Source organism: Ranitomeya variabilis, chromosome 1 (assembly GCF_051348905.1).
Source record: "Ranitomeya variabilis isolate aRanVar5 chromosome 1, aRanVar5.hap1, whole genome shotgun sequence".
NCBI lineage: Eukaryota > Metazoa > Chordata > Amphibia > Anura > Dendrobatidae > Ranitomeya > Ranitomeya variabilis.
In genome coordinates, this window is record NC_135232.1 from 839141491 (window position 1) to 839169438 (window position 27948).

Here is a 27948-nt window from a genome sequence, read left to right on the forward strand (position 1 = left end):
ATGTGTAAACTCACATACACATACAGTGATATGTTAAAGTTTGGGCACTCCTGGTCAAAATTACTGTTACTGTGAACAGTTAAGCAAGTTGAGGATGAAATGCTCTCTAAAAGGCCTAAAGTTAAAGATGACACATCTCTTTTGTATTTTAGACAAAAAAAATGAAAATAAAAAAATATATATATACACACACACACACACACACACACACACACACACACACACACACATATAGAATGTAAGTCCGCAAGGACAGGGTCCTCTCCCCTCTGTACCAGTCTGTCACTGTAAACTTGTTTACTGTAAACCCTGTATGTAACACCCCTTTCTCATGTACAGCACCATGGAATTAAAGGTGCTATATAAATAATAATAATAATAATCTATATATTCAGTATATACAGTATATATACACTGCTCAAAAAAATAAAGGGAACACTAAAATCCCACATCCTAGATATCACTGTATGCAATATTTCAGTTGTAAATCTTTATTCATTACATAGTGGAATGTGCTGAGAACAATAAAACCTAAAAATGATCAACGTATATCACAGCTAATATCCCACGGAGGTCTGGAGTTGGAATGATTCTCAAAATCAAAGTGGAAAATGAAGTTAAAGGCTGATCCAACTTCAGTGGAAATGCCTCAAGACAAGGAAATGATGCTCAGTAGTGTGTGTGGCCTCCACGTGCCTGTATGACCTCCCTACAACGCTTGGGCATGCTCCTGATGAGGCGGCGGATGGTCTCCTGAGGGATCTCCTCCCAGACCTGGACAAGCATCCGCCAACTCCTGGACAGTCTGTGGTGCAACGTCAGTGACGTTGGTGGATGGTGCGAGACATGATGTCCCAGATGTGTTAAATCGGATTCAACGGGGAACTTGCTTAACTGTTCACAGTAACAGTAATTTTGACCAGGGCTGCTGAAACTTTTACATTGTCTAGGCTCCCAAATTTTAGACTTTGAAGACACTTGTTGGAAAATAAGCTGCAGATCCAGAAGTGCCAGCTATTTGTTTTTTTTTGGGGGGTGGGGTTTAAAGACCTAAAACCAAAATATATAATTTACATAACATATTCATAGGAGTCATTACATACAGAAATAAGATGAACGTCCTTCATTTTAAGGATATTTATTTTCCGGCCGTCCTAAAGATGGAGCACATGTCAATGGGGAATTTCAAAGCCCTGTTTTGGGGATCTGGAGGTAGGAGCAGTGGTCAAATCACCCCTCGTCAGCAAGTTTTCACCTATCTCATGGATAGGTGATACATTGTAATATTGCGAATATATGGCAACATATGGCAGATGCAAAAAAATCTATTCATCCTGGTATTTGTACCAGATTATCAAACAGTGAATTTATTTTAATAGTAAAATATCAAGACGCATTTACTGAAATGACATCATGGTGACAATCAAAAATTGTATTTCTTCAGAGCAGATAAAAAGGTATGAAAAATTACTTTAATATTATAGAATAAAATGACGTCCAGAAGAAAATAACTCATAAGATCTCATTAAAGTTTAAGCATTCTAAGATGCAGAAACATTCAAAAAAATGCATTCATAAAACATGAATCTGATCCAGCATTAAAAATATATAAATGCTTATGCCTAGCTATGCACATTTGTGCTGTGTATATGGCACCTGCCAACTGCATTAGGTTCTTCTGCATGAATGGAATATACAATAAAAGCTTCATTTTAGTGTAAAACTTAAGTATTATATATTTTAAGGCATTTATAAGTAGCAAAACTTGGTTAATTGTTATAATAGCGTGAAAATACGTCACAGTGACCATAATATAATATCTACCATTGTCTATAGTAATGCAGATATCTAAATTAGGTAAGTTATCATAACTCACAAGAAATACCGTAATAACCTTGTCATTGACGGGTGCTGCAGAGATGAATTTGTCACTTGTCACAATGCACCAAAGTATCACTATGTGATGATAGTGGTTAACTGCAGCATTTTTTAGATCTGCAGCACGTCAATTCTTTCAGTGTTTTTGCAGCATTTTTTAGCCCATAGAAAGCAATGAAATAGCAAAAATGTATACCCACAGTATCGAACCCCCTCCAAAAAAAAAAACAGGTGAACACATATAAAACAGACATCAAAAAAGGCGCAAAAGAAAATGTGAAGTTGTTGCAAACAAAAATAGGCACAAAACAGGAGCAAATGAAAGAACTGAATCAGACCCATAGTTTTTACCTGAATTGAACAGATTTCTTTCTTACATATGACCAGTCTCATGATGGTTTTCAATGAATGGAAAGTAATAAATCAACTCTTTAAGGGCTTGTTCACATGCTGCGTTTTTAAGCGTGTTTTACAAATGCAAAAAAGTACCAGCAAAGTGAATGAGATTTCTGAAATCAGAAATGCAGTGCTCTTTCACCCAACACTCTGGTTTTGGTGCCAAAAAAATTGCTGCATGATTAAATGTATGCACAAACCCTAAAGTTAGGAAACACTTACTGAATTTGCTGCATATGCTGGGTGGAAAATAGTGATCTCGAATTAACAAGAAGTATGTTGTGTTCTATGATTTGACCAGCAGATGGAGCCCTTACTATTCAATGATGCATTGTGCTTAGCGGCATGAATGAACGCTTGTGGGAGGAAGTGGTTGCCAAGACATGGAGTTATTAACCTTGAGCCCTGATACTCCACTGATGAACTGCGGCACTTCAGCAGAAGTCTATCTCTTCTAGACAGCATCAGTTAGTGGATTACAGCGCGGCTGGAGGACAAGCACACTATCTACATAGACCAGGGAGCGTGCGTCCTCCATCTTTCCCTGTGAACAATTATATATATACATGCAAGTGTTCATAAAGCTCAAAATAAAAGCATTTTCTAAATTCGGTAGAAGAGAATCTAAACGGCAAGAGTCCTAAATGTGCGCTAAACATGAAATATGTACCCAATTTTCACATTCATTCAGAGTGATCAGAGGAAGTCCATTTCTGCAAGAAATAGTGTATGATGAGCTGCTGCAGGCTTATATGTACATTAAGTAATGATGTGCTGTCCAGCATCTCGCCTGGCAGGTATCTACATTGATATTGGTATCGGTAAAAGGCAATAGGACCACGTTTTTTTATCTACTGTAACTCCTTTGTTCTTGTCGTGAATGCAGCCCTTTCAGCCATTCCTCTACTAACAAGACAATGATGACATGTCCTATCAATATGCTTTTCATGTAGAAACAATGTTTAACCCTAAAGTCACAAACTTCTTTAATCGGAACATATGCACAGTACCTTTCATCTTAAAGCAATGATTCGATTTTTAGTATGTCTCCTTATATAAAGCTAGTTATTCTGCCTCAGCTTGTGCAGCAGTCACCTTTTTCAGCTTCTCTTGCTATTTTAGAAATCAGTGACCTAACTAAGCACAGCTGTATAACTAACATAGTACAGCAGAGCTGAGCGTTGTCTCAATACAAACAAATCTGCAGCTGCAGTAGTCCTCTCATAGTGCTAGCAGTTCAGCTGCAGAGATGTGCCTAATTATAAATAACTCAGTACATCTTCAGCTCTCCCCTCACAGTGCTTTCGGCTCTACTCTACTGCCCTTCACCCCACACTGGCTGCCTGTGAGATGGAAGCTGAAGCACTATGAGAGGACAACTGCAGCTGCAGATGTGTTTTTAATTGGACAAAGTTCAGCTCTGCTGTACTGTTTTAGTTATAACCAAGCAATGCTCTGAGGTGGGATAGGGAGAGCAGACTGTAAGTCATTATATATCTCACTGATACTGTAATGCCCCTTTAACTTAAAATAAACTCTAGAGGCAGATTATGTCCAGCCTATGGATCTTAACAGCTCATTTAGATATTAAAAAAACTTGGTTTGATCTGGAATATAACATCGAATTGCAGATGTTAACACAGATACCTGTATCAAGGTAACGTTTAATTCAACTTTCTATGACCTGCATGCCCATACAGATGGCGTAAAAGGGTTGATCCTGACAGATTCCCTTGATGGTATATCCAAAGAAAATGCCATAAATGTCTAATAGATTTGAGTCCCACTTCTGGAACTCACATCTATCTCTAGAATGAGGGCTCATATTTTCCTGTTCCGACTGGTGACTGACCGGAGAGACAAAAGAAAAGGTGAGTTCCAAATTCAGTCAAGATCACATACTCAGTTGTGTTTGGAACTCCCAAACCATCCGTCAAATGTTCTGGCGTCTGATATCATTACGTACACTGGTAGTGATGTTTGCAGTTGTACTGGTTACAAGCTTGCTCTATATATAAGGATTGGTCCACTCACTCTGCATTTTAAAATTGAACTGCACTTTTAGATTTCTTTTGAGAATAAGTTCAGAACACCTCTTTTCGCCATTACATGACATTATTGCATTTTTTAGCTCCAGCTTCTCTCTCCTCCCTTCTCCACAGAGTTTAAAAGCAAACATGTCATTTGTTCCTTCACTGCACAGGCTTGTACCCAGATTTGATGAACGACACATGGGAAAAGTTAATTTTTTCTTTACTAAAAAGTATTTCAAAGTTTCTTAGCTTGGCTTGTTCTACTGATTTTTTATTAAGTGCAATCTGTCAGCAGGATTTCACCCTCCTCAACTATTTATACAGGTGCTTCTCACAAAATTAGAATATCATCAAAAAGTGAATTTATTTCAGTTCTTCAATACAAAAAGTGAAACTTGTATATTATATAGAGTCATTACGGACAGTGATCTATTTCAAGTGTGGACAGGTAATAATCATCAATATTAACAGAAATAAACAATTGAAATAGATTGCTCTACATGAGTTTCACACTTTGTATGGAACTGAAATAAATTAACTTTTTGATGATATTCTAATTTTGTGAGAAGCACCTGTATGTACATGTAGCTCTTTCTACGACAAGTTCAGTAATACCTTTACATGGCCAGTCTGTTCTTCCATCACTGAGAAATGAGGTTAGGACCGTCCTGCTTAGGGTCACCCTGAAGTGGTGGGAAGGCTTTTGCATTTTTTTGATCAAAATTGTGGCCTGTCATTTGTTGAGCTGGACATAATATTCAGGTCTCCCCATGGCTGCTTGTCTACTGGCCGGGTTCAGTCCTTCTCAGCCCTTATCAACATGGATGCTGTTTATTTATTTACTCTAGAGTATTTGCTTAATATGTTTCTATCCTGGGTTTTACCTTTACATGGCCAGTCTGTTCCTCCATTACTGAGAAATCAGTGTTTGATTTTATATGCTAATAAGATTTTAGACCTGAAGCCTCTGTCATTCCAGCTCTATTCTATTCTAGACCTTCAGTCTCAGCATATTTTTGTAGTGCTGGCCTTTCTAAGGGATTTTGGATTGCTGGAGAGTTAGTTTAAACTTTCAGCTACTATAAACGATGTATCAAATAACTGCATAAATAGCAGTTTCCAAATACCAGAATGTCAAGACCCCATCAGTAAGTCAGAGCAAGGAGCAGCTACAAAGAGCATATTCTCTCTGGATAGCCTGACCAGACAGTGCACACAGACATTTATTCCAATGAACACCGAGCAATGCTTTATTTCTTTACTGATGGACCAACAAGGGTATCAAATACTGGTTGCCCAGTACCCCTCAAGTGTAAAGTTAAAGGGGTTGTCTAGGTCTGGTACAAAAGTTTGCAGTCACTCTATGTGACTGTTGATTGCTGAATCATGATAGCGTGCGGTGCGGAAGCTCTTATGATTCTCTGTGAGCTGGCGGTCTTGATGAGAAGTGCTGTGGAGTCAGCTGCTCTTGATTCATGCCCCCATTCTTCTCCTGTCCCACCCATTTTGGCAGAGTTGGGTGAAACTAGCATGACTGAAAGTATGCAATTTGCATATTTGAAGTCATGTTCTCACTAGTCTCATCCAGCTTCTCTCAATTCTCTTCTATTGAGAAGCGCTAAATACACATAATCGACATGTGGGCGCAAGTACGCAAATCACAAAAATGCATGTGACCACCTGCTTGGAATTCGGGCACCACACACTGTCATGATGCAGCAGTTTGCAGTCACATAGAGTGACTGTAGACTTTTGTCTCAAGTCTGGACAACAGCTTTAATTGTTGGGGATCCCAGCAGCGGGAAATCTTGTGATCTCTCCACATCATGTTATCTTGGATTCACTTGCAGAAGACTGACAAATGCAGACTGATCTACAAGGCAACATTGTACAAACCTACTTTGTTTTACAAATGCCAGCGGTGCACTACAGATTGCATGTATCTCTAGGCAAGCAGTAAGCTGTTTAATGAAAAATATATTGTATGGCAAAATCTGCAATGGACTGATTAATGAGAGTGTAGATTCAAGTTATCACTAGGGCATGTCCTCAATGATGATCACATCATGATTCATCTTTATGACAACTGGTCCTTCATATCTACACTGAGCAGAGGTAGAAGATCAATCACAGCCAATACAGTGCATACAGTGATGGACTTCTGAGCCTGTGGCCTGCCATAGGAGATGACGCTAGGGCCTACTGTCAATGTATACCCCATTGGTGCATGTCAGGTCTTAGTGCATAGTTCTGCTATCATTGTACATACAGGTCCTACATTAAAAATACGGTGCTTCTATCACTTTCATATAGAGGTAGTAACACTCACATGCAGAAAGTCATACTGTAATACCACTCTTTATAGATGCATTACATATGGTATGTCTAAGCTGGAAATTAAATTAATATCATGGCTACTCATGATTTTCTAGCAAAAAAGTTTTCTAGAAATAAAAAGTGTTGAGGATTTGGGACTTCACCTCGCTGTTATTTTTGTTATGATCTATCATTCACTATAAACCAAGAAAATACAACTTCTTGGATGCAGAAGGTCAACAATAACCATCGAACTGTTAATCATCATGACAGGTTCCTGACTGATAGACAGAATTACTTCTTACTTTGAAACATTTTGGCTCTGATTCATCAAACTGTTTTCGCCAGAAATCTGGTGTAAACCATTTTGATAAGTCACAAGGTTGCGCAAAAATGTTGCGACTTCTGGCGTTTTCAAGCTAGTATCACTTAACAAAATGGGCAGAGCTGGGGTGGGACATGGGCAGAATGGGGGCATGAATCAGGAGCATCTGACTCGACAGCACACCTCCGCATTAAGACCCGCGTGAAAAACTCCAGCCTTGATGAATCAGGGCCTTGTATACAATGTAAAAAATAGCAAATCCACAGAATACATTGTGAATTTTCTAATATTTAAAGCTCCACCAACATGAGTCTTTTGTCTGCATTCAAGAAGCCAAAGTTTAAAGTAGGAAAAAATGTCAATGTCATAAAATATCCTTAATATGGCTGGAATTTAGTGTTTACAGAGCTCTGAATCTCCAGCTTTCTTTCACACAATTACAGAACAAAAAATGGCCTGTCTAAAGCTATATACATACCTGCTTGGACTAATCGAACACCCTTTACTGGAATGAAGTTTGGGGTAAGAGTTTCATTCTCCAGCTAAAACAATTTTTATGATTGAGATTGACTTTCAATTAATTAGCTATACATTGTGTGCAGAATTATTAGGCAAGTTGTATTTTAGAGGATTATTTTTATTATTGATCAACAACTATATTCTCAATCTACCCAAAAGACTCATAAATATCAAAGCTTAATATTTTTGGAAGTTGGAGTGTTTTTTGTTTTTTTTAGATTTGGCTATCTTAGGAGGATCTCTGTTTGGGCAGGTAACTATTACTGTGCAGAATTATTAGGTAACTTAATAAAAACCAAATATATTCCCATCTCACTTGTTTATTTTCATCAGGTAAACCAATATAACTGCACAAAATGTAGAAATAAACATTTCTGACATGCAAAAACAAACCCCCCAAAAAATGAGTGACCAATATAGCCACCTTTCTTTATGATGACACTCAACAGTCTTCCATCCATAGATTCTGTCAGTTACTTGATCTGTTTACGACCAACATTGCGTGCAGCAGCCACCACAGCCTCCCAGACACTGTTCCGAGAGGTGTACTGTTTTCCCTCCCTATAGATCTCACATTTTATGAGGGACCACAGGTTCTCTATGGGGTTCAGATCAGGTGAACAAGGGGGCCATGTCATTATTTTTTCTTCTTTGAGACCTTTACTGGCCAGCCACGCTGTGGAGTAGTTGGAGGCATGTGACGGAGCATTGTCCTGCATGAAAATCATGTTTTTCTTGAACGATACAGACTTCTTCCTGTACCACTGCTTGAAGAAGTTGTCTTTCAGAAACTGGCAGTAGGTCTGGGAGTTGAGCTTCACTCCATCCTCAACCCGAAAAGGTCCCACAAGTTCATCTTTGATGATACCAGCCCATACCAGTACCCCACCTCCACCTTGCTGGCGTCTGAGTTGGAGTGGAGCTCTCTGCCCTTTACTGATCCAGCCTCTGGCCCATCCATCTGGTCCATCAAGAGTCACTCTCATTTCATCAGTTCATAAAACCTTTGAAAAGTCAGTCTTAAGATATTTCTTGGCCCTGTCTTGATGTTTTATCTTATGTTTTTTTGTTCAAAGGTGGTTGTTTTTAAGTCTTCCTTACCTTGGCCATGTCCCTGAGTATCGCACACCTTGTGCTTTTTGTTACTCAAGTAATGTTGCAGCTCTGAAATATGGCAAAACTGGTGGCAAATGGCATCTTGGCAGCTTCACGCTTGATTTTCCTCAATTCATGGGCAGTTATTTTAAGCCTTTTTTGCCCAACATGCTTCTTGCGACCCTGTTGGCTATTTGCCATGAAACGCTTGATAGTTTGGTGATCACGCTTCAAAAGTTTGGCAATTTCAAGACTGCTGCATCCTTCTGCAAGACATCTCACAATTTTGGACTTTTCAGAGCCCGTCAAATCTCTCTTCTGACCCATTTTGCCAAAGGAAAGGAAGTTGCCTACTAATTAAGCACACCTTATATAGGGTTTGATGTCATTAGACAACACCCCTCCTCATTACAGAGATGCACATCACCTGATTTACTTAATTGGTAGTTGGCTCTCAAGCCTGAACAGCTTGGAGTAGGACATGTATGAAAAGTATCATGTGATCAAAATACAACTTGCCTAATAATTCTGCACACAGTGTACATTTTTTAAACTAAAAAAATGTTTAGGTTATGGCATCAAAACATTATTAGGTAAGTTGCCATGGTCAGGAACCGGCAGCACTTTGGACGCAGCACATGTCCGCTGCGTCCAAATCGCTGCCGGCTTTTGTACGAGCGTTGATTCCGCATGTGTTGATTGTACTGTGCGGAATCACCGCATCCTATACATTGGACAGGAAATTTATCCTGCGAAGATGGAGCATCTCCGCAAGATAAATTGACATGCTGCAGTCTCGAAAGACGCACCGCATGTCTGTCTCGACAGGGAATCCGGATAAGCCCTGCATGCATAGTGGAGATGGGATTTCTTCAAATCCCCTCTACTTTGCTGTAACATCTGGCAGCTGCAGGTTTGACACTGCGGATGAACGCAGCATCAAACCCACAGCGTTTACTGACCGTGGAAACATACCCTTACTGTTCTGCCTAGATTAAAGGGAATATAACAGAAAATTACCTATTGTTTAAATGAGATTTTTGAATTAAATGTTATTTTTTTGGCAATTTTTTTTATATCACACTGGTAATTGGATCTATTTTAGACTCATACCTCTCGCTTTTTACACATGACTTTTCATATATCTAATTATCATCAGAGACAAGATTACAAGGTAACGGCTGGCAAGACTGGATCCACCAGTCACAACATGTTAAAACCCTTCACCCCTGGCTTCACAATGACATATCAACAAATTAGACACTTAAATACAAAAGATAAGGTCAGGGTCAGTCTATTGCTGCTAATGTACCGTACATAAGGATTTCTAGAAATAAGAGGCATGAGTCTAAAATTGCCCCAGTGGCCAGTGTCAAAAATACAAGATTTACATTTTTTTCTGGAGATCATGATATGAAGAAAAAAATAAATACTCAAATTAAAAAAAATATATACATTTAACATGAAAACCTGATTTAAACAGTAGGTCAACCTTTGATGACAAAATAGTCAAAATAGACTACGACACCATTGTAAACCTTGGGGTCCTAGAGATGTGCTTAAGCTGCCTTGTCTATAATGAGGAGCTCCACGTTATTAATGCATGCAAGTTCATTATTTATTCATGACTTTTATACATTATATTAGATCTGCAAGGAGTTTGTATGTTCTCCCCGTGTTTGCGTGGATTTCCTCTGGGTTCTTCGGTTTCCTCCCACATTCCAAAGACATACTGATAGGGAACTTAGATTGTGAGCCCCATCGGGGACAGTGGCGATAATGTGTGCAAACTGTAAAGCGCTGCGGAATATGTTAGCGCTATATAAAAATAAAAATAAAGGTTATTATTATGTATTGAAATTATCACCAGATTTCCCTAACAAAGTCTTGATTCCTGACCCGCTGCAGGATGAGGGTGAATGTCAGATATGATATGATGCAGAAGAAAAACATGAAGACACTTGGAGTGATCCCTCAGTTACTTCTGGTCTAGTCTGTTTGTTCTACCTCTGGATCTTCCTCTGGATCAACATGTTAGGGCATGTTAGGTTAGGCTATGGGTTGAACTAGATGGACTTAAAGTCTTCCTTCAACCTTAATAACTATGTTACTATGTTAATAACTAAGTTACTTCTAGAAAATGAAGCATCTGACAGCCAGGAGTATATTTTTTTGTAAGGAAGGATACGATCAGTGCCAGGAAACAACACAGCACCTTTAATCATTTCTCCCATGATGCACCCCACAGACCACATGTCAACTGAAAACAAATAAAAATAATGCAATGAAGAAATAGCACCAAGTTAACAAAAAACAATGCACATGAAGGTCCGTCATGCAGTGTGAGAGAAGACAGTAGTACTGAGTGTATGACTGGGGATAACGCAACCAAAAAACTGTGATGAAACACTTAACGTCACCAAAAATGTCATTATTTTTTTCTAAAGTGATATTACAGCCTCATTTTTCAACTATAAGGTGCCATTTTTTTTAGATAGCGCAGCAGATTTCGAATATTGAAGATGCGCATAGGCTCAAACTCCTCCCAACCATCGGATGGTTGGAAGGTCTTATCATTTCATGATCGCTGGTGGTTGTGGGGTTGACAAACAATAAATATTTGTTGCTAGTACAGCCCTTTAAGGACTGCTATTTTGAGAGCTCATAAGAAAAATTTTGGAAATAATTGGTAACGCACCCATAAAAAAAGTCAACAAATGCTAGATGCCTTGCAGGGGACCTGTCAGACAATTCATGAAGCCCAAGCCAAGGGCAGCATGAATCAGAGTCTGGCTGCACAAAAATATGGTTTGAAGATCCAGCCGTGAACCACAGTTAAAGACGAGACTAGTCCGGAGAGTTCCCTGGACTTTTTTTCCCAGCGAATCTAAAGGCGATTGACGTCATGTCTAGCAGCACTTCAGTATATTTACTCTGAAAAGATTAAGTGTTTCAGAGAAAATTATACCCGGCTGTACTTGTGCAGTCAGACTTTGATTTATGTTGCCCGTGGTTTGGGCAGCATGAATAAAGCGACAGTTTCCCTTTACAGGGGTTTGCAAGGTTCACCATTAATGGTCCATAACCTAAGGTAGGAACCAGATCAGTCTTGTGATATGTTACAAACTCTATGGCCCCGATTCATCAAGACAGGCAATTATCTTGAATTTTACCAGAAAATGTTTGTGGCTATTTAAAGGACCCTATATAATGGATTGCAAATACAGGTTCCACTGTCACTTAACTAATCGAGATTATGGAGTTGTAGTCTGAAGAAGAAAACAGGTGGAGGATCACCCCATAAAAGCTCCATATGTAGTGAGTTTGTAGAAATGTCCTGATAATGATCTTATTTAATCCAAAAAACTTTCACTACCAGCTAAATTAAGGTAGTGAACTTTGTATAACTTTGGCTCCAGTGGGTGCCCCTGATGGAAATTTACTGCAGTTTCTTGCACTTGTTAGTGTGATCTTGATACCTGACATTTACTTTACTTGATACTAGGGCCAGACTGGGACTAAAATTCAGCCCTGGCATTTGAAGTCACACAGGCCCACTTGTCACATGGTGACTGTATAATATCTTTGTACACTTGTAGGTTACAAGAAGTGAGGGGAGTGTAACACGACCATATACCATATAATTACAGCTGTATCCAGCATTACAGCTCGGTCCTATTTATTGATTTTAGTTGCAGTTCCAAGAAAAAACGCTACTTTACCTACATAACTGGATCTCATAGATAATGAAGGGATGAGACGACCAAAGGCTATGGAACCTCATTCTGATGCTCCACATACTTTGCCTACAGCCACTTTTGGTTCCGCTGCGCAGCACGAGACCCGGTGACTCTGAAGAGCGGTGACATCAGTAACGTCACCGCTCTTGCGCTGAGCTCAGCGACTGTGGAGAGCGGTATTGTTACTAGCGTCACCACTCTTCAGAGTCGCTGGGTCTCACCAGGTCTAGGCTATTAGTGGGGGTGTCTGACAGACACCTCTCCATTACTTACACCAGGGATTGATAGCAGCTGACATTAACCATAAAAATCATTACACATACCCGTATTACATACTTTGGCGGCTGGGAAAAGCAGTAGAGTTAGCGCTATTCCCAGGTGCCGAGTGTTAACTACAACTGTCATCATCCTTGCCTGGTCTCCCTGCAAAGCATTTCTGCTGTATTTACATGCACTGATCTCAGGCCACTAAACGAGTGTGATTGACAATACTGAAGTCGGTCGCTTGTTTCCCGGCCTCTTTATACCAACTGAGAAAGATTGAAGGGAACAGAACAATCACAATTAGATCAATCTGTCCCCATACAGTGTCATGTTATCAGCAGCACAACTACAGTTTACATCAGCGATGTGCTGCTGAGAACAACGATTTCTGTTCCCACATAAACAATCCAATCACTCGATGAATAGGCAGCATTTTGCTTGTTTAGTATAATACACCCCATAGTCCTCCATATATTATAATGCACACCTCTGTCCTCCATATAGTATAATACACTCCTCAGTCACTCCTCATCCCATAGGGGTGGAGCCACATATTCATCACTGTAATGAGCGGCACCACGTGACCGCTCATACAGGAAGAAGCTGCGGCGCTGAGAGGAAGCATCGAGGGAGCCGGGTGAGTATTTTATTTCCAGCAGGCGGGCGCACATGGGGTGGGAGGGGGGAGGTTACAAGGATCTTTATTTTAAACACAAAAAAATAAAAAAACAATGATTTTTCATTCCTTCTCTCCAGCGAACGCTGCTGGGAAGAAGGAATGAATTCCGGCTTCAGGACCAGATGCAGGGGACAGTGCTTATCTCTAGTGCTGTCTCCTGCACGGTCCGTGTGGTACCCAGTCGGCACACGGCTGCCACACGTGTGCCACACTGATGTGCCACGTGAGCACACGGACACGGATAACTCCGGTACCGAGTTTTCCGGGTACCGGAATTATCTGGACGTGTGAGACTGGCCTTAAGAAGGGCATACCTCTTAATAAATTTGTTACATCTTCTAAGAGGCATGTGCCAGAAATGCTACTCCAGTAATAATCCAAACGCCCCCCTTCCTTTCATGAATTGGATGGGTAGGAGTAACCACATCCTGTACTAGCTCCTCCCAAGCTCTTCCCATTTTGAGGGAGCTGATCAAAAGTGGAATGAAAATGCAAAAAGTCACAGATTTTTTGTGGAACGCCACATTATGCAAACAATTTTTACTCTTCAAAGCTTTTAGGAAACTTTTGTGGCATGAAAGCTTTGATGAATCAGCCCCTATGTAACTGAGTAAGAGGGTGCACTTGTTTCCTAACAACTGAATTAAAGAGAACCTATCACCAGGTCTTAAAAATCCAGCTTTTCTCGCTCTTAGGCCGGGGACACACTTAACGTATAAAAAAACGGTCCGTTTTTCACGGCCGAGAATCGCCCAAATGTTTCAAAAACAGTGATCCGTGTGCAGTGCGAGGATGCGATTTCCTCGCATCAAATGATCCGTGTGACATCCGTGTGACATCCGTATGGCATCCGTATGCCGAGATTTTCTCGCAAGCTTGCAAAACCGACATCTAATGGATTTATGTGCTCAAATGTTCGGGAAAACATATATACAGTATATATATATATATATATATATATATATATATATATGTCATTGAGACACATATATATATATTCTGTATTTATATTTCATTCAGTGCGATATCTGTGAAAAGCCGGTAATTCAATTGCCGGCTTTGCATTTCTCCTGCACAAACCCGACAGGATATGAGACATGGTTTACATACAGTAAACCATCTCATATCCCCCTTTTTTTTGCATATTCCACACTACTAATGTTAGTAGTGTGTATGTGCAAAATTTGGCCGCTGTAGCTGCTCAAATAAAGGGTTAAATGGCGGAAAAAATTGGCGTGGGCTCCCGCGCAATTTTCTCCGCCAGAATGGTAAAGCCAGTGACTGAGGGCAGATATTAATAGCCAGGAGAGGGTCCATGGTTATTGGCCCCCCCGTGGCTACAAACATCTGCCCCCAGCCACCCCAGAAAAGGCACATCTGGAAGATGCGCCTATTCTGGCACTTGGCCACTCTCTTCCCACTCCCTGTAGCGGTGGGATATGGGGTAATGAAGGGTTAATGCCACCTTGCTATTGGAAGGTGACATTAAGCCAGATTAATAATGGAGAGGCGTCAATTATGTCACCTATCCATTATTAATCCAATTGTTTGAAAGGGTTAAAAAACACACACACACATGATTAAAAAGTATTTTAATGAAATAAACACAGCGGTTGTTGTAATATTTTATTGCTCTCTCATTCCATTTTCAGACCCTCGCTTGGCAAAACAATAAACACACAAGATACATACCCTCTCTGATGAACTGTCACGTCCCACGAGGTAATCCATCTGAAGGGGTTAACTAATATTACAGGCAGAGCTGCGATAAACCACTCGCTCGTGCCTGTAATCCCCGGGTGCTGAAAGGAAAGCAGTGATCTATACTTACATTGAGTTGCGGTGATGCGCCCCTGCTGGATGTTCTCATGAACTGCAGCCTGGGAACTTTTTCCCACGCTCCAGGTCATATGAGGACATCCACCAGGGGGCGCATCACCGCAACTCAATGTAAGTATAGATCACTGCTTTCCTTTCAGCACCCGGGGATTACAGGCACTTGTTTTTAGTTTGGCTTTTTTACAAGGTTCACTAAATGCTAAAACCTGCCATTATGATTCTCCAGGTCATTACGAGTTCACAGACACCTAACATGACTAGGTTCTTTTTTATCTAAGTGGTGAAAAAAAATTTCAAACTTTGCTTAAAAAAAAAAAAAAATGCGCCATTTTCCGATACCCGTAGCGTCTCCATTTTTCATGATCTGGGGTCGGGTGAGGGCTTATTTTTTGCGTGCCGAGCTGGCATTTTTAATGATACCATTTCGGTGCAGATACGTTGTTTTGATCGCCCGTTATTGCATTTTAATGCAATGTCGCGGCGACCAAAAAAACGTAATTCTGGCGTTTTGAATTTTTTTCTCGCTACGCTGTTTAGCGATCAGGTTAATGCATTTTTTTATTGATAGATCGGGCGATTCTGAAAGCAGCGATACCAAATATGTGTAGGTTCCATTTTTTTTTCATTGATTTATTTTGAATGGGGCGAAAGGGGGGTGATTTAAACTTTTATATTTTTTTTTATATTTTTCACATTTTTTTACTTTTGCCATGCTTCAATAGCTTCCATAGGAGGCTAGAAGCTGACACAACTTCTAGCGATCATCAGATCGCTGCTATGCAGCAGAATGCAGGTGTGCTATGAGCGCCGACCACAGGGTGGCGCTCACAGCTACCGGGGATTAGTAACCATAGAGGTCTCAAGGACCTCTATGGTTGCAATGCAGAATCATCGCTGACCCCCAATCATGTGACGGGGGTCAGCGATGCGCTAATTTCCGGCCGCCCGGCCGGAAGCGCCGGTTAAATGTCGATGTCTGCGTTTGACAGCAGCATTTAGCTAGTTAATAGCGGTGGGTGAATCGAGATTTCACCCGCCGCTATTGCAGGCACATTTTTGCCGCTATTTAACCCCTTTCTGACCTGTACTATCCCGTCCGAGGTCAGAAAGGGGTTAAATAGCGGCAAAAATGCAAAAAATCCGCAAAATTAATGAACATGCTGCGTTTTTTACCATGATGCGTTTTTTTGCAGAAAAAAATGCATCATGTGCACAAAAATTGCAGAATGCATTAAAAAATTATGAGATGCTTATGTATGCGTTTTTTAAGCGATTTTTTTGTGGAAAACGGCCAAAAAAACGCAAAAAAAAAGTGAAAAATCCTGAACGTGTGCACATAGCCTAAGGCCATGTTCAAACGATCCTTTTTTTGATCCTTTTTTTTTCAGGTCCTGATTTGGAAAACCCGCAGTGCAAAACTGGACTGCTGATTTTCCTGCAGTTTCTTCTGCAGATTCCTCTGCGGGTTTTCAACAGCACTTTCCTATTGGTGCCTGTTGAAAACAGGAGCTGAATCCGCAGAAAGAAGTGACATGGTACTTCTTTTTTTCTGCAGGCAAATCAGCGCGGATTTGCCTGAGAAAAAAAGGATAGTGGGCACAGCGGTTTTTGTTTTCCATAGGGTAACATTGTACTGTACCCTGCATGGAAAAAGGATGCGAATCCGCAGCCTGAAAAGCGCTGCGGAACAGCAGCAAAAAAAGGATCGTGTGAACATAGCCTAAGAATGATCTCTTCTATATTTATTAAAAAACTATGAGCATCAATACAGAGTAATAAACAATTAATTTTATATTTATGTATTTAGATCTAGTTTATTAACTTTTCTATATATTATCTTTGAACATTTGCAATTTGAGATACTTGTATTCCATAGTTATAATTTTAAAAATTGACGGTCAACATAAGTTCATTGAGTTCGACCCACTGTATACCCTTACACGTTTGCAGATAAGGAGTTAATAGTGGGCTTTGTTTTTAAGGTGTCGTCGTTTTAAATGGCAGAGAACAGAAGTATTGATAGACTTATGCTATAGCTAAGAAAATGTTTGCACAAATCAAATGGGTCCGGTCCACGTCATTATGCCACATTGCTGCCATCTTATATGGATTCATATTTCAATAATATTTAAATAAAAGTATATTTTTAAACCCCATTCAATGCCAAAAGTATTTCCATTTTTGCATTTTAGTTTTTCTCTCCCCTTCTCCTGAAGCCTTAACTTTTTTCATTTTTTTGTCAATATGGCCATGTGAGGGCTTGTTTTCTGCGGGACAAGTTGTACATTTGAACAACACCATTGGTTTTACCATATTGTGTAAAAAATTCCAAGTGCGGTGAAATTGCAAAAAAAGTGCAATTCCACAGGTGTTTTTTTACCATGTTCACTAAATGCTAAAACTGACCTGCCATTATGATTCTCCAGGTCATTATGAGTTCATACATACCAAACAAGTCTAGGTTCCTTTTTATTTAAGTGGTGAAAAAAACCCCCAAAGATTGGTTAAAAAAAAAGTGCAATTTTCCGAGACCTGTAGCGTCTCCATTTTTTGTGTTCTGGGTCTTATTTTTGCGCGCCGTGCTGAGGTTTTTATTGATACCAATATGCAGATATGATGTTTTAATAGCCCGTTATTGCATTTCATAGCAATGTAGCGGAGACCAAAACACGTAATTTTGGAGTTTTGAATTTTTTTCTCGTTACGCCGTTTAGCGATCAGGTTAATTTTTTTTTATATTAATACATCAGGCGATTCTGAATGCGGCAATACCAAATATGTGTATATTTTATTTTTTTATTGTTTTATTTTGAATGGGGCAAAAGGGGGTGAGTTGAACTTTTTTTTTATATATATATTTTTAAAAACATTTTTTCTTACTTTTTGCATGCTTCAATAGTCTCCATGGGAGATTAGAAGCTGCACTACTTTGATTGCCTTTGCTACACACAGGCGATGATTAGATCACCTGTGTGTAGCAGAAATGCACACTTGCTATGAGCTAATTTAAGAATATAATGATCATGAAAAGTAGCACTAAATAAAAAGGTTCATGTCCTTCAAATTGTATGGCGGAAAGAAGAAAAACATACAACAGTATACTCAGGGGAGCAAAATGAATACAAACAAGACTAAGGCCGGCGTTATACTGGCGTATTGCATCCGATGCGAGAGCATCGGATGCGATATGCTAATGACACTCGGCTCCTGCTTGCAACAGAGCAGGAGCCGAGTGTCATGCATCTGTGCTCCGATTCTCTCGCACAGGGAGGATTGGAGCACAGCTGCGGAGGAGGCGGAGAAATGAATTTCTCCATCTCCTCCTTTGCTGGGGTCCGCTTATAACGCACATCACTCGGATGATATCCAAGTGATGTGCGTTGTCTCACTCGCACCCATAGGCTCATATGGGTGCGAGTGAGCCGAGAGTTTTCCTCGGTCAGAGACAATCGCAGCATGCCGAGGAAAACGGCCGACAAAAAGTCGGCTGGTGGGAGCTGCCCCATGGCTGAACATGGGTCCGAGTGCAATGCGATTTTTTATCGCACTGCACTCGGCCGTTTAAAACGCCAGTGTGACGCCGGCCTAAAACAGACAACTGTTTACCAGGTGACAGGGGTTATCCTGGATTCTGCTTATTAAAGGGGCTATCTGGAACGTTGAAACTAATTTTTTTTATGGGGCTATAAACGTATAGGCAGGTAGTTGCCAGCTACCTGCCTGTTCTGCCTCCTGCCGATCTCTGCTGGCTCAGAATGGTCACGGACTGCTCCTTCCGGTGATTCTGCGGGTTCCGGTGATATCATGTCGACAGAGTTTCTCTTTTCCATGTAGCCATTTTTTGAGTCTGATAATGGCTTAAAGGGAATCTTCAGCAGGTTTTTGCTAATGAATCTGAAAGCAGCATAATATAAGGAAAGAGAGTCTGATTCTAAGGGTTTGTTTCCATTTGCGAGAAACACGTCCGTGTCTCGCATGTGGAAACCAAGCTGTGGCGCCGGCACTCCAGAGCGGAGCGTGCGGCCGCATAGGAACACATGGAGCCGCACGCTCCGCTCCAAAGTGCCCGCGCCACAGCTTGGTTTCCACATGCGAGATACGGACGTGTTTCTCGCAAATGGAAACAAGCCCTAACGATGGGTCACTTACTAGGCTGTGTTTGTTGTAGTTTCAATACAATTAGTGTTTTATCAGGAGATTATCACTGCCTGACTAGGTCTCACGTGTACGGCAGTCACACTAATATGTGTAACCCCGCCCCCCACCACTGATTGACAGTTAGCTGACTATGTTCAGTGTACACAGAAAGCTTCCAATCAGGGGTGTGCATGTGTTTATACGGGGCTTAGTAGTCTGACCACAATGTACAACAGATAAAACAGAAATTATATTAAAACTACACCAAGCAGTCTAGTAAGTGACACATCATTGGAATCAGGCTCCTTTGCCCTATATTATGCTGCTCTCAGATTGCACAGCAAAACTCGCTGACAAATTACCTTTAATAGAAAAAAACAGGACTCTGTATATTTCAAGCTTGAAAATGGCTCCGTATAAGAGCAGAAACATCAGGTGACCATGGGTGAATAAATTATTTATTTTTACTTGCTTCTACTTCAATACAAAGGGCGACAGTGCTTAATCCAGGTCAGAGTCAGTATTATTTGCCTGTTATGTAATAATTTTGCATGTATATACAGTATATTCAGTGGCTAATGTTTTAATAACGTTTATAGCCAAGCATTTTATTATTTCCAAGCCATGAATATGATGGCTGAGGTTTTTTCTTGGTGACATGACAACATCTAACCTAGCTCAGGGAATCACTGACCATGCAACTGATGAACACTATGAACTTCTCATGGCAGCCCATAAGTACGCATAGAGTATATCTGCAGTCATGGTGAGCTGCACTAAGTTGGTGGCAATCAAGCTAATGTCATTGATCTACTTTGCTGACTTCATTTCTGGAATTACATTTGTGCAAGAAGTGGAATATTATTAATGAATTTAAGTCTCTCTGAGAGTTGTGTTTGCAGTTGAAATGTTCCATTTACAGAGCCATGCTTAACAAATAAAGCCCTGAATATTACATATATCTGCAAAATTAATTTGCCAGGGAACTGGATGACTGCTGTGCATATTACAGCTTGAAATCAATATTCATAATCCATAATCTCCCACAAGAGGTAGAAATGTACAGATTTATGCTTTGCTCAGCTCTAATTGTCACACTGTTATTCATATCGCATGAACATAAAAAGTAATACGGAGATATGGGAGGATTGTGGAGGTTCATAATTTCCAGTCCTATGTTTGATTACCATATTAACGACATCCTACAGCTTCAATGGCTTACAGTGGATTAAGATGTCAGGTAAATGCCAAAGTTCGGTATTTTACCTACTATAAAGCGGAAGATGTCTGCTCATGCCCTGTACAATACCAATGTATAGTCAGGGGCAGGAATAGGGTAAGTAAGGGGTCAGTTTGAATTTCATTTGGAAGTTGAATGTGATGTTAGTTCTGGTAAAACTATAGGGCTGATACATCAAAGTTTTTACACCAGAAAACTTGGGTAAAACACTGAATAGTTGCAGTTCCGAATTTGTGACTATTGGCATTTTCATGCCAGTTTGAAGCTGCCCCACCAAAATGCGCAGTACTGTGTAAGAGCTTGGGCGGGCTGGGGTTTTAGCTACTACCACTCATCAAATTCTTACTCCAGAAATGTTATTCCAGTCCTCCATTGGAATAACATTTTTTGTGAGGGGCACGTCAATGAGAAGATACAATGAATTCATTAAGTGACATGCAACTATGTGACGATGGTGGGTGTAGACCCACAACGCCACTGGCGGGGCTTACCCTGGAGGGGTGTAACTGTCTACGTGGTCTTCACTAGAGCCTCTGATGGTGAGGAGAGGCTTGGGCCAATAGGGTAGTCACCAGGTGCCATTGCAGGGCAGACATCGGACGTGCAGAATCCGGGTCAACGGCGGAATATGAGGCACAGAGGGCAAAGACAGAGACATGGTCAGAAGGTCCGAGGTCGAAGCGGGCAGCACATGTTCAAACTACAAAGCTGGGATCAGGAGCGGAGAGAACAGGCAAAATGAGAAAAACAAAATGTTTTAACAAGAGTTTAAACAATAAAACACCTTGATAGGGAACTAGTGACGGACTATAACTAGTACCTAAGCTCAGGCACGGTGTGGAGGGAAGAGCTGCCTAATATACCCACCTGTGGTAGTAGATAGGCCAAGGAAGCAAAACTCTGCAGGACACAGTGGTTTTAAATTCCTGCAGAGTCTGGCTGTGCCTCCCAAAAGCCTGTTGGAGACTTTCCAGCAACAGGAGGATGTAGCAGTGCTGGAAATGCTGTACAAGGCAGTTCTACAAGATGGTTTGACACTGGTAGGAGCAGAATAGTGCATGCAGTGAGTAGGATGGCGCTAACAAACCATGCGAGTCAGCGGCATGACAAACTATTAGATCTAGGAGTCTGATCCAGACTCTAGTCTGATCCATGCATCTTTCAAATTCCGTCTTTCAAATTACATATTTCAAATTACATATTTCTAATTACTTTGAATTAGACTGAATTCTAGAATGCATTTAGCCACTCATCACTCCTACAGTTTTATCGTCATCATCGTCATCATTACCATCTGTACCATGTAATCAAGCTGTTTTCCTCTTCCCACAGGTCTGCACTGAATGTTTCCAGCTTTGACTAGCTCCTGAATGTCTATGTGAACTGCATTTAGCTTTCTCTTGTATGCACTGAATGCCTCCAGCTTCGCCTAGCTTCTGAATGTCTATGTGAACTGCATTTAGCTTTCTCTGGTATGCACTGAATGTCTCCAGCTTTGCCTAGCTCCTGAATGTCTATGTGAACTGCATTTAGCTTTCTCTGGTATGCATTGAATGTCTCCAGCTTTGCCTAGCTCCTGAATGTCTAAGTGAACTGCATTTAGCTTTCTCTGGTATGCACTGCTCACCCTTCACTTTGGATCTATAATGTATTTCACTTCTCTGGTGTCTTCCATGCATACCTCCGAGCAGTCAGTATAACCTCTCCCCCCCTTTTATGACCTTTTGTTTAACTTTGAACATGTGTTCTGGCCACACCCCCCCACATCCACTCACAGCTGAGTCCTCTTAATAGCATATATATTCAGATCCAGGAGTCTGATCCAGACTCTAGTCTGATCCATGCATCTTTCAAATTACATCTTTCAAATTACATCTTTCAAAATACATATTTCTAATTACTTTGCATTCGACTGAATTGGACTGGAATTGACTGGAAGGTGACAGAATACCAAACCACTAAAATGTTTTGGTTTCTTTTCTCTTTCACCCCCATAACTACTTTCCTTCCTACAATCTCCTGCAATCCCTCCACCTAGTAAAGAACTACTAATTTCTCCCTCAAGACTCCCCAGGCATCTCACCTTCTCCTCAGAACTGTTGCTCCACACACAATACTTTTTCTCCAGACACACACGGCCGCATCATGTCCTATCCTGCTACCACCTTCTAACGCTCTGTCTGCTACTCATGGTGATGTATTCCCAAATCCCGGCCCCCCTTAACAGATCCCCACACTCATTTCTAACCCCCTGCCATGATCCTGTACACGTTTTCCAAACCATGTTAACCTCATACCCATTCATCCATCCCCCACTCCCCCGTTCCCCTTACCTGCAACAAACTGCCATGTATCCATGACCTCTTCATCACCAACAAACTATCCTTCCTTGGCATCACTGAAACCTGGCTCACCCCCTCTGACTTAGGCTCTCCAGCTGTGCTTTCCTATGGCGGATTCCACCTCTCTCACATCCTTTGCCCCAGCAACAAATGTGGTGGAGGAGTTGGCTTGCTCCTGTCCGACACCTGCTCCTTTACTCCAATCCCGCTAACAACCTCCACTACTCTTCCCTCATTTGAGGTGCACTCTGTCCGCATCTATACCCCCTCCATCCTCCAACTGGCTGTCATCTACCGCCCCCCAGAACTAGCCATCTCCACCTTTCTCGACCATCTCACCACCTGGCTCCTTCATATCTTCTCTACTGACATCCCCACTATCATCATGGGTGACTTCAACATCCCCATTGATACTTCCACCTCAGCTGCCTCTAAACTTTTATCGCTCATTGCCTCCTTCACCTCACTCAATGGTCCTCTGAGGCAACTCACAAAGATGGCCACACACTGGACCTCATCTTCTCCCGTCTCTGCTCCCTTACTAATCTCACTAACTCACCCCTCCCCCTGTCTGACCACAACCTACTGACATTCTCTTCCCTCTCCTCTCCTAGTGTGCAACCCCCACTCCACAAACTTACTCACCCTCACAGAAATCTCAAACACCTCAATTTACAATCACTCTCTGAGTGTTGTGAATTTGGATTCTGGGCTCCCCCGGTGGCTACTGGTGGAATTGAACTGGTGTCTTCATCTTCTCTGTTCACCTGTTCCCATCAAGATGTGGGAGTCGCTATATAACCTTGCTGCTCTGTTAGTTGCTTGCCGGTCAACAATGTTATCAGAAGCCTCTCTGTGCTTGTTCCTGCTCCTAGACAACTACTAGATAAGTTGGACTCTTGTCCATGTTTGTTTTTGCATTTTGTTCCAGTTCACAGCTGTAGTTTCGTTACTGTGTCTGGAAAGCTCTTGTGAACAGGAATTGCCACTCTGGTGTTATGAGTTAATGCCAGAGTTTTAAAGTAATTTCTGGATGGTGTTTTTGATAGGGTTTTCAGCTGACCATGAAAGTGTCCTTTCTGTCTTCTGCTATGTAGTAAGTGGACCTCAAATTTGCTAAACCTATTTTCATACTACGTTTGTTATTTCATCTCAACTCACCGCCAATACATGTGGGGGGCCTCTGTCTCCTTTCGGGGTATTTCTCTAGAGGTGAGCTAGGACTAATATTTTCCTCTGCTAGCTTTATTTAGTCCTCCGGCTGGTGCTGGGCATCTAGAATCAACGTAGGCATGCTACCCGGCGACTGCTAGTTGTGCGTTAGGTTTAGTTCATGGTCGGCTCAGTTCCCATCTTCCAAGAGCTAGTTCCTATATATGCTTATGCTATGTTCTCTTGCCATTGAGATCATGACAGTTTGACCGGCCCGCAAAGTGTTAATTGTTTGGGCTGAAGCAGGAGAAAAAGAAGTGTTGAAGGGAATTTTTTTTTTTTTTTTTCCCCTCAGAGTTTTGCTGCCTAGCCCTTAATTGCTGTCTAGCTGCTTCTTACCTCCTCTTAACCCTTGAATGGCTCTGTGTCCACCTGTTTGTAATGGATCTTCAGAGTGTAACTGCAGGTTTGAATAATCTCGCCACGAAGGTACAAAATTTGCAAGATTTTGTTTGTCATGCACCTGTATCTGAGCCGAGAATTCCTTTGCCGGAATTTTTCTCGGGGAATAGATCCGGGTTTCAGAATTTTCGAAATAATTGCAAATTATTTTTGTCTCTGAAATCTCGCTCTGCCGGAGACCCTGCACAGCAGGTCAGGATTGTGATTTCCTTGCTCCGGGGCGACCCTCAAGACTGGGCTTTTTCATTGACACCAGGGGATCCTGCGTTGCTCAATGTGGATGCGTTTTTTCTGGCCTTGGGGTTGCTTTATGACGAACCTCATTTGGAGCTTCAGGCAGAAAAAACTTTGATGTCCCTATTTCAGGGGCAAGATGAAGCGGAAATTTACTGCCAAAGATTCTGTAAATGGTCTGTGCTTACTCAGTGGAATGAGTGCGCCCTGGCGGCGACTTTCAGAGAGGGTCTCTCTGATGCCATTAAGGATGTTATGGTGGGGTTCCCTGTGCCTGCGGGTCTGAATGAGTCCATGACAATGGCTATTCAGATCGATAGGCGTTTGCGGGAGCGCAAACCAGTGCACCATCTGGCGGTGTCCACTGAGAAGTCGCCAGAGAGTATGCAGTGTGATAGAATTCTGTCCCGAAGCGAGCGGCAGAATTTTAGACGGAAAAATGGGTTGTGTTTCTATTGTGGTGATTCTACTCATGTTATATCAGCATGCTCTAAGCGCACTAAAAAGCTTGGTAAATCTGTTTCCATTTGCACCTTACCGTCTAAATTTATTCTATCTGTGACCCTGATTTGCTCTTTGTCATCTATTACCACGGACGCCTATGTCGACTCTGGCGCCGCTTTGAGTCTTATGGATTGGTCCTTTGCCAAACGCTGTGGGTATGATTTAGAGCCTTTGGAGACTCCTATTCCTCTGAAGGGGATTGACTCCACCCCATTGGCTAATAATAAACCACAATACTGGACACAAGTAACTATGCGTATTAATCCGGATCACCAGGAGATTATTCGCTTTCTGGTGCTGTATAATCTACATGATGATTTGGTGCTAGGATTGCCTTGGCTGCAATCTCACAACCCAGTCCTCGACTGGAGAGCTATGTCTGTGTTGAGCTGGGGATGTAAGGGGGCTCATGGGGATGTACCTGTGGTTTCCATTTCATCATCCATTCCCTCTGAAATTCCTGAGTTCCTGTCTGACTATCGTGACGTCTTTGAAGAATCCAAGCTTGGTTCGTTACCTCCGCACCGAGAGTGCGATTGTGCCATAGATTTAATCCCGGGTAGTAAATACCCAAAGGGTCGTTTATTTAATCTGTCTGTGCCTGAACATGCTGCTATGCGAGAATATATAAAGGAGTCCTTGGAAAAGGGACATATTCGTCCATCGTCATCTCCCTTAGGAGCCGGTTTTTTCTTTGTGTCAAAAAAAGACGGCTCTTTGAGACCATGTATTGATTATCGGCTTTTGAATAAAATCACTGTTAAATACCCATTGCCGTTGCTGACTGATTTGTTTGCTCGCATAAAGGGGGCCAAGTGGTTCTCTAAGATTGACCTTCGTGGGGCGTATAATTTGGTGCGAATCAGGCAGGGGGATGAGTGGAAAACCGCATTTAATACGCCCGAGGGCCACTTTGAGTATTTAGTGATGCCTTTTGGTCTTTCTAATGCTCCGTCAGTTTTCCAGTCCTTTATGCATGATATTTTTCGCGATTATTTGGATAAATTTATGATTGTGTATCTGGATGATATTCTGATTTTTTCGGATGACTGGGACTCTCATGTCCAGCAAGTCAGGAGGGTTTTTCAGGTTTTGCGGTCTAATTCTTTGTGTGTGAAGGGTTCTAAGTGTGTTTTTGGGGTACAGAGGATTTCCTTTTTGGGATATATTTTTTCCCCCTCTTCCATTGAAATGGATCCTGTCAAGGTTCAAGCTATTTGTGATTGGACGCAGCCCTCTTCTCTTAAGAGTCTTCAGAAATTTTTGGGCTTTGCTAACTTTTATCGTCGATTTATTGCTGGTTTTTCGGATATTGCTAAGCCATTGACCGATTTGACTAAGAAGGGTGCTGATGTTGCTGATTGGTCCCCTGATGCTGTGGAGGCCTTTCGGGAGCTTAAGCGCCGTTTTTCCTCTGCCCCTGTGTTGCGTCAGCCTGATGTTGCTCTACCTTTTCAGGTTGAGGTCGACGCTTCTGAGATCGGAGCTGGGGCAGTGTTGTCGCAGAAAAGTTCTGACTGCTCCGTGATGAGGCCTTGTGCCTTCTTTTCCCGTAAATTTTCGCCCGCTGAGCGGAATTATGATGTTGGGAATCGGGAGCTTTTGGCCATGAAGTGGGCTTTTGAGGAGTGGCGCCATTGGCTTGAGGGGGCCAGACATCAGGTGGTGGTATTGACTGACCACAAAAATTTGATTTATCTTGAGACCGCCAGGCGCCTGAATCCTAGACAGGCGCGCTGGTCATTATTTTTCTCTCGGTTTAATTTTGTGGTGTCATACCTACCGGGTTCTAAGAATGTTAAGGCGGATGCCCTTTCTAGGAGTTTTGAGCCTGACTCGCCTGGTAACTCTGAGCCCACAGGTATTCTTAAGGATGGAGTGGTATTGTCAGCCGTTTCTCCAGACCTGCGGCGGGCCTTGCAGGAGTTTCAGGCGGAGAGACCTGATCGTTGCCCACCTGATAAACTGTTTGTTCCTGATGATTGGACCAGTAGAGTCATCTCTGAGGTTCATTCTTCTGCGTTGGCAGGTCATCCTGGCATTTTTGGTACCAGGGATTTGGTGGCAAGGTCCTTCTGGTGGCCTTCCCTGTCACGAGATGTGCGAGGCTTTGTGCAGTCTTGTGACGTTTGTGCTCGGGCCAAGCCTTGTTGTTCTCGGGCTAGTGGATTATTGTTGCCCTTGCCTATTCCTAAGAGGCCTTGGACGCACATCTCGATGGATTTTGTTTCAGATCTGCCTGTTTCTCAGAAGATGTCTGTCATCTGGGTGGTGTGTGACCGTTTTTCTAAGATGGTCCATTTGGTTCCTCTGCCCAAGTTACCTTCTTCTTCCGAGTTGGTTCCTCTGTTTTTTCAAAATGTTGTTCGTTTGCATGGTATTCCTGAGAATATCGTTTCTGACAGAGGGACCCAATTCGTGTCTAGATTTTGGCGGGCATTCTGTGCTAGGATGGGCATAGATTTATCTTTTTCGTCCGCTTTCCATCCTCAGACGAATGGCCAGACCGAGCGGATTAATCAGACCCTGGAGACATATCTGAGGTGTTTTGTGTCTGCTGACCAGGATGATTGGGTTGCTTTTTTGCCATTGGCGGAGTTCGCTCTCAATAATCGGGCCAGCTCTGCCACTTTGGTGTCCCCGTTTTTCTGTAATTCGGGGTTTCATCCTCGATTTTCCTCTGGTCAGGTGGAATCTTCGGATTGTCCTGGAGTGGATGCTGTGGTGGAGAGATTGCATCAGATCTGGGGGCAGGTGGTGGACAATTTGAGGTTGTCCCAGGAGAAGACTCAG

The 27948-nt window shown here is 41.9% G+C and overlaps 1 protein-coding gene across 10 annotated transcripts in view; it reads right to left on the minus strand.

Annotated features, from left to right (window-relative positions):
* The window catches only part of MAPK10 (mitogen-activated protein kinase 10), a 361444-nt gene that overhangs the window by 64853 nt on the left and 268643 nt on the right, over positions 1-27948 (minus strand). For 3 of the 10 annotated variants that reach the window (XM_077275821.1, XM_077275819.1, XM_077275817.1), the window contains exon 8: positions 10751-10822. The exons of the other annotated variants lie outside the window; for them this stretch is intronic. In XM_077275821.1, the coding sequence (XP_077131936.1) occupies positions 10751-10822 (72 nt within the window). The remainder of the gene's footprint in view (positions 1-10750; positions 10823-27948) is intronic. 10 annotated transcript variants of the gene reach the window in all.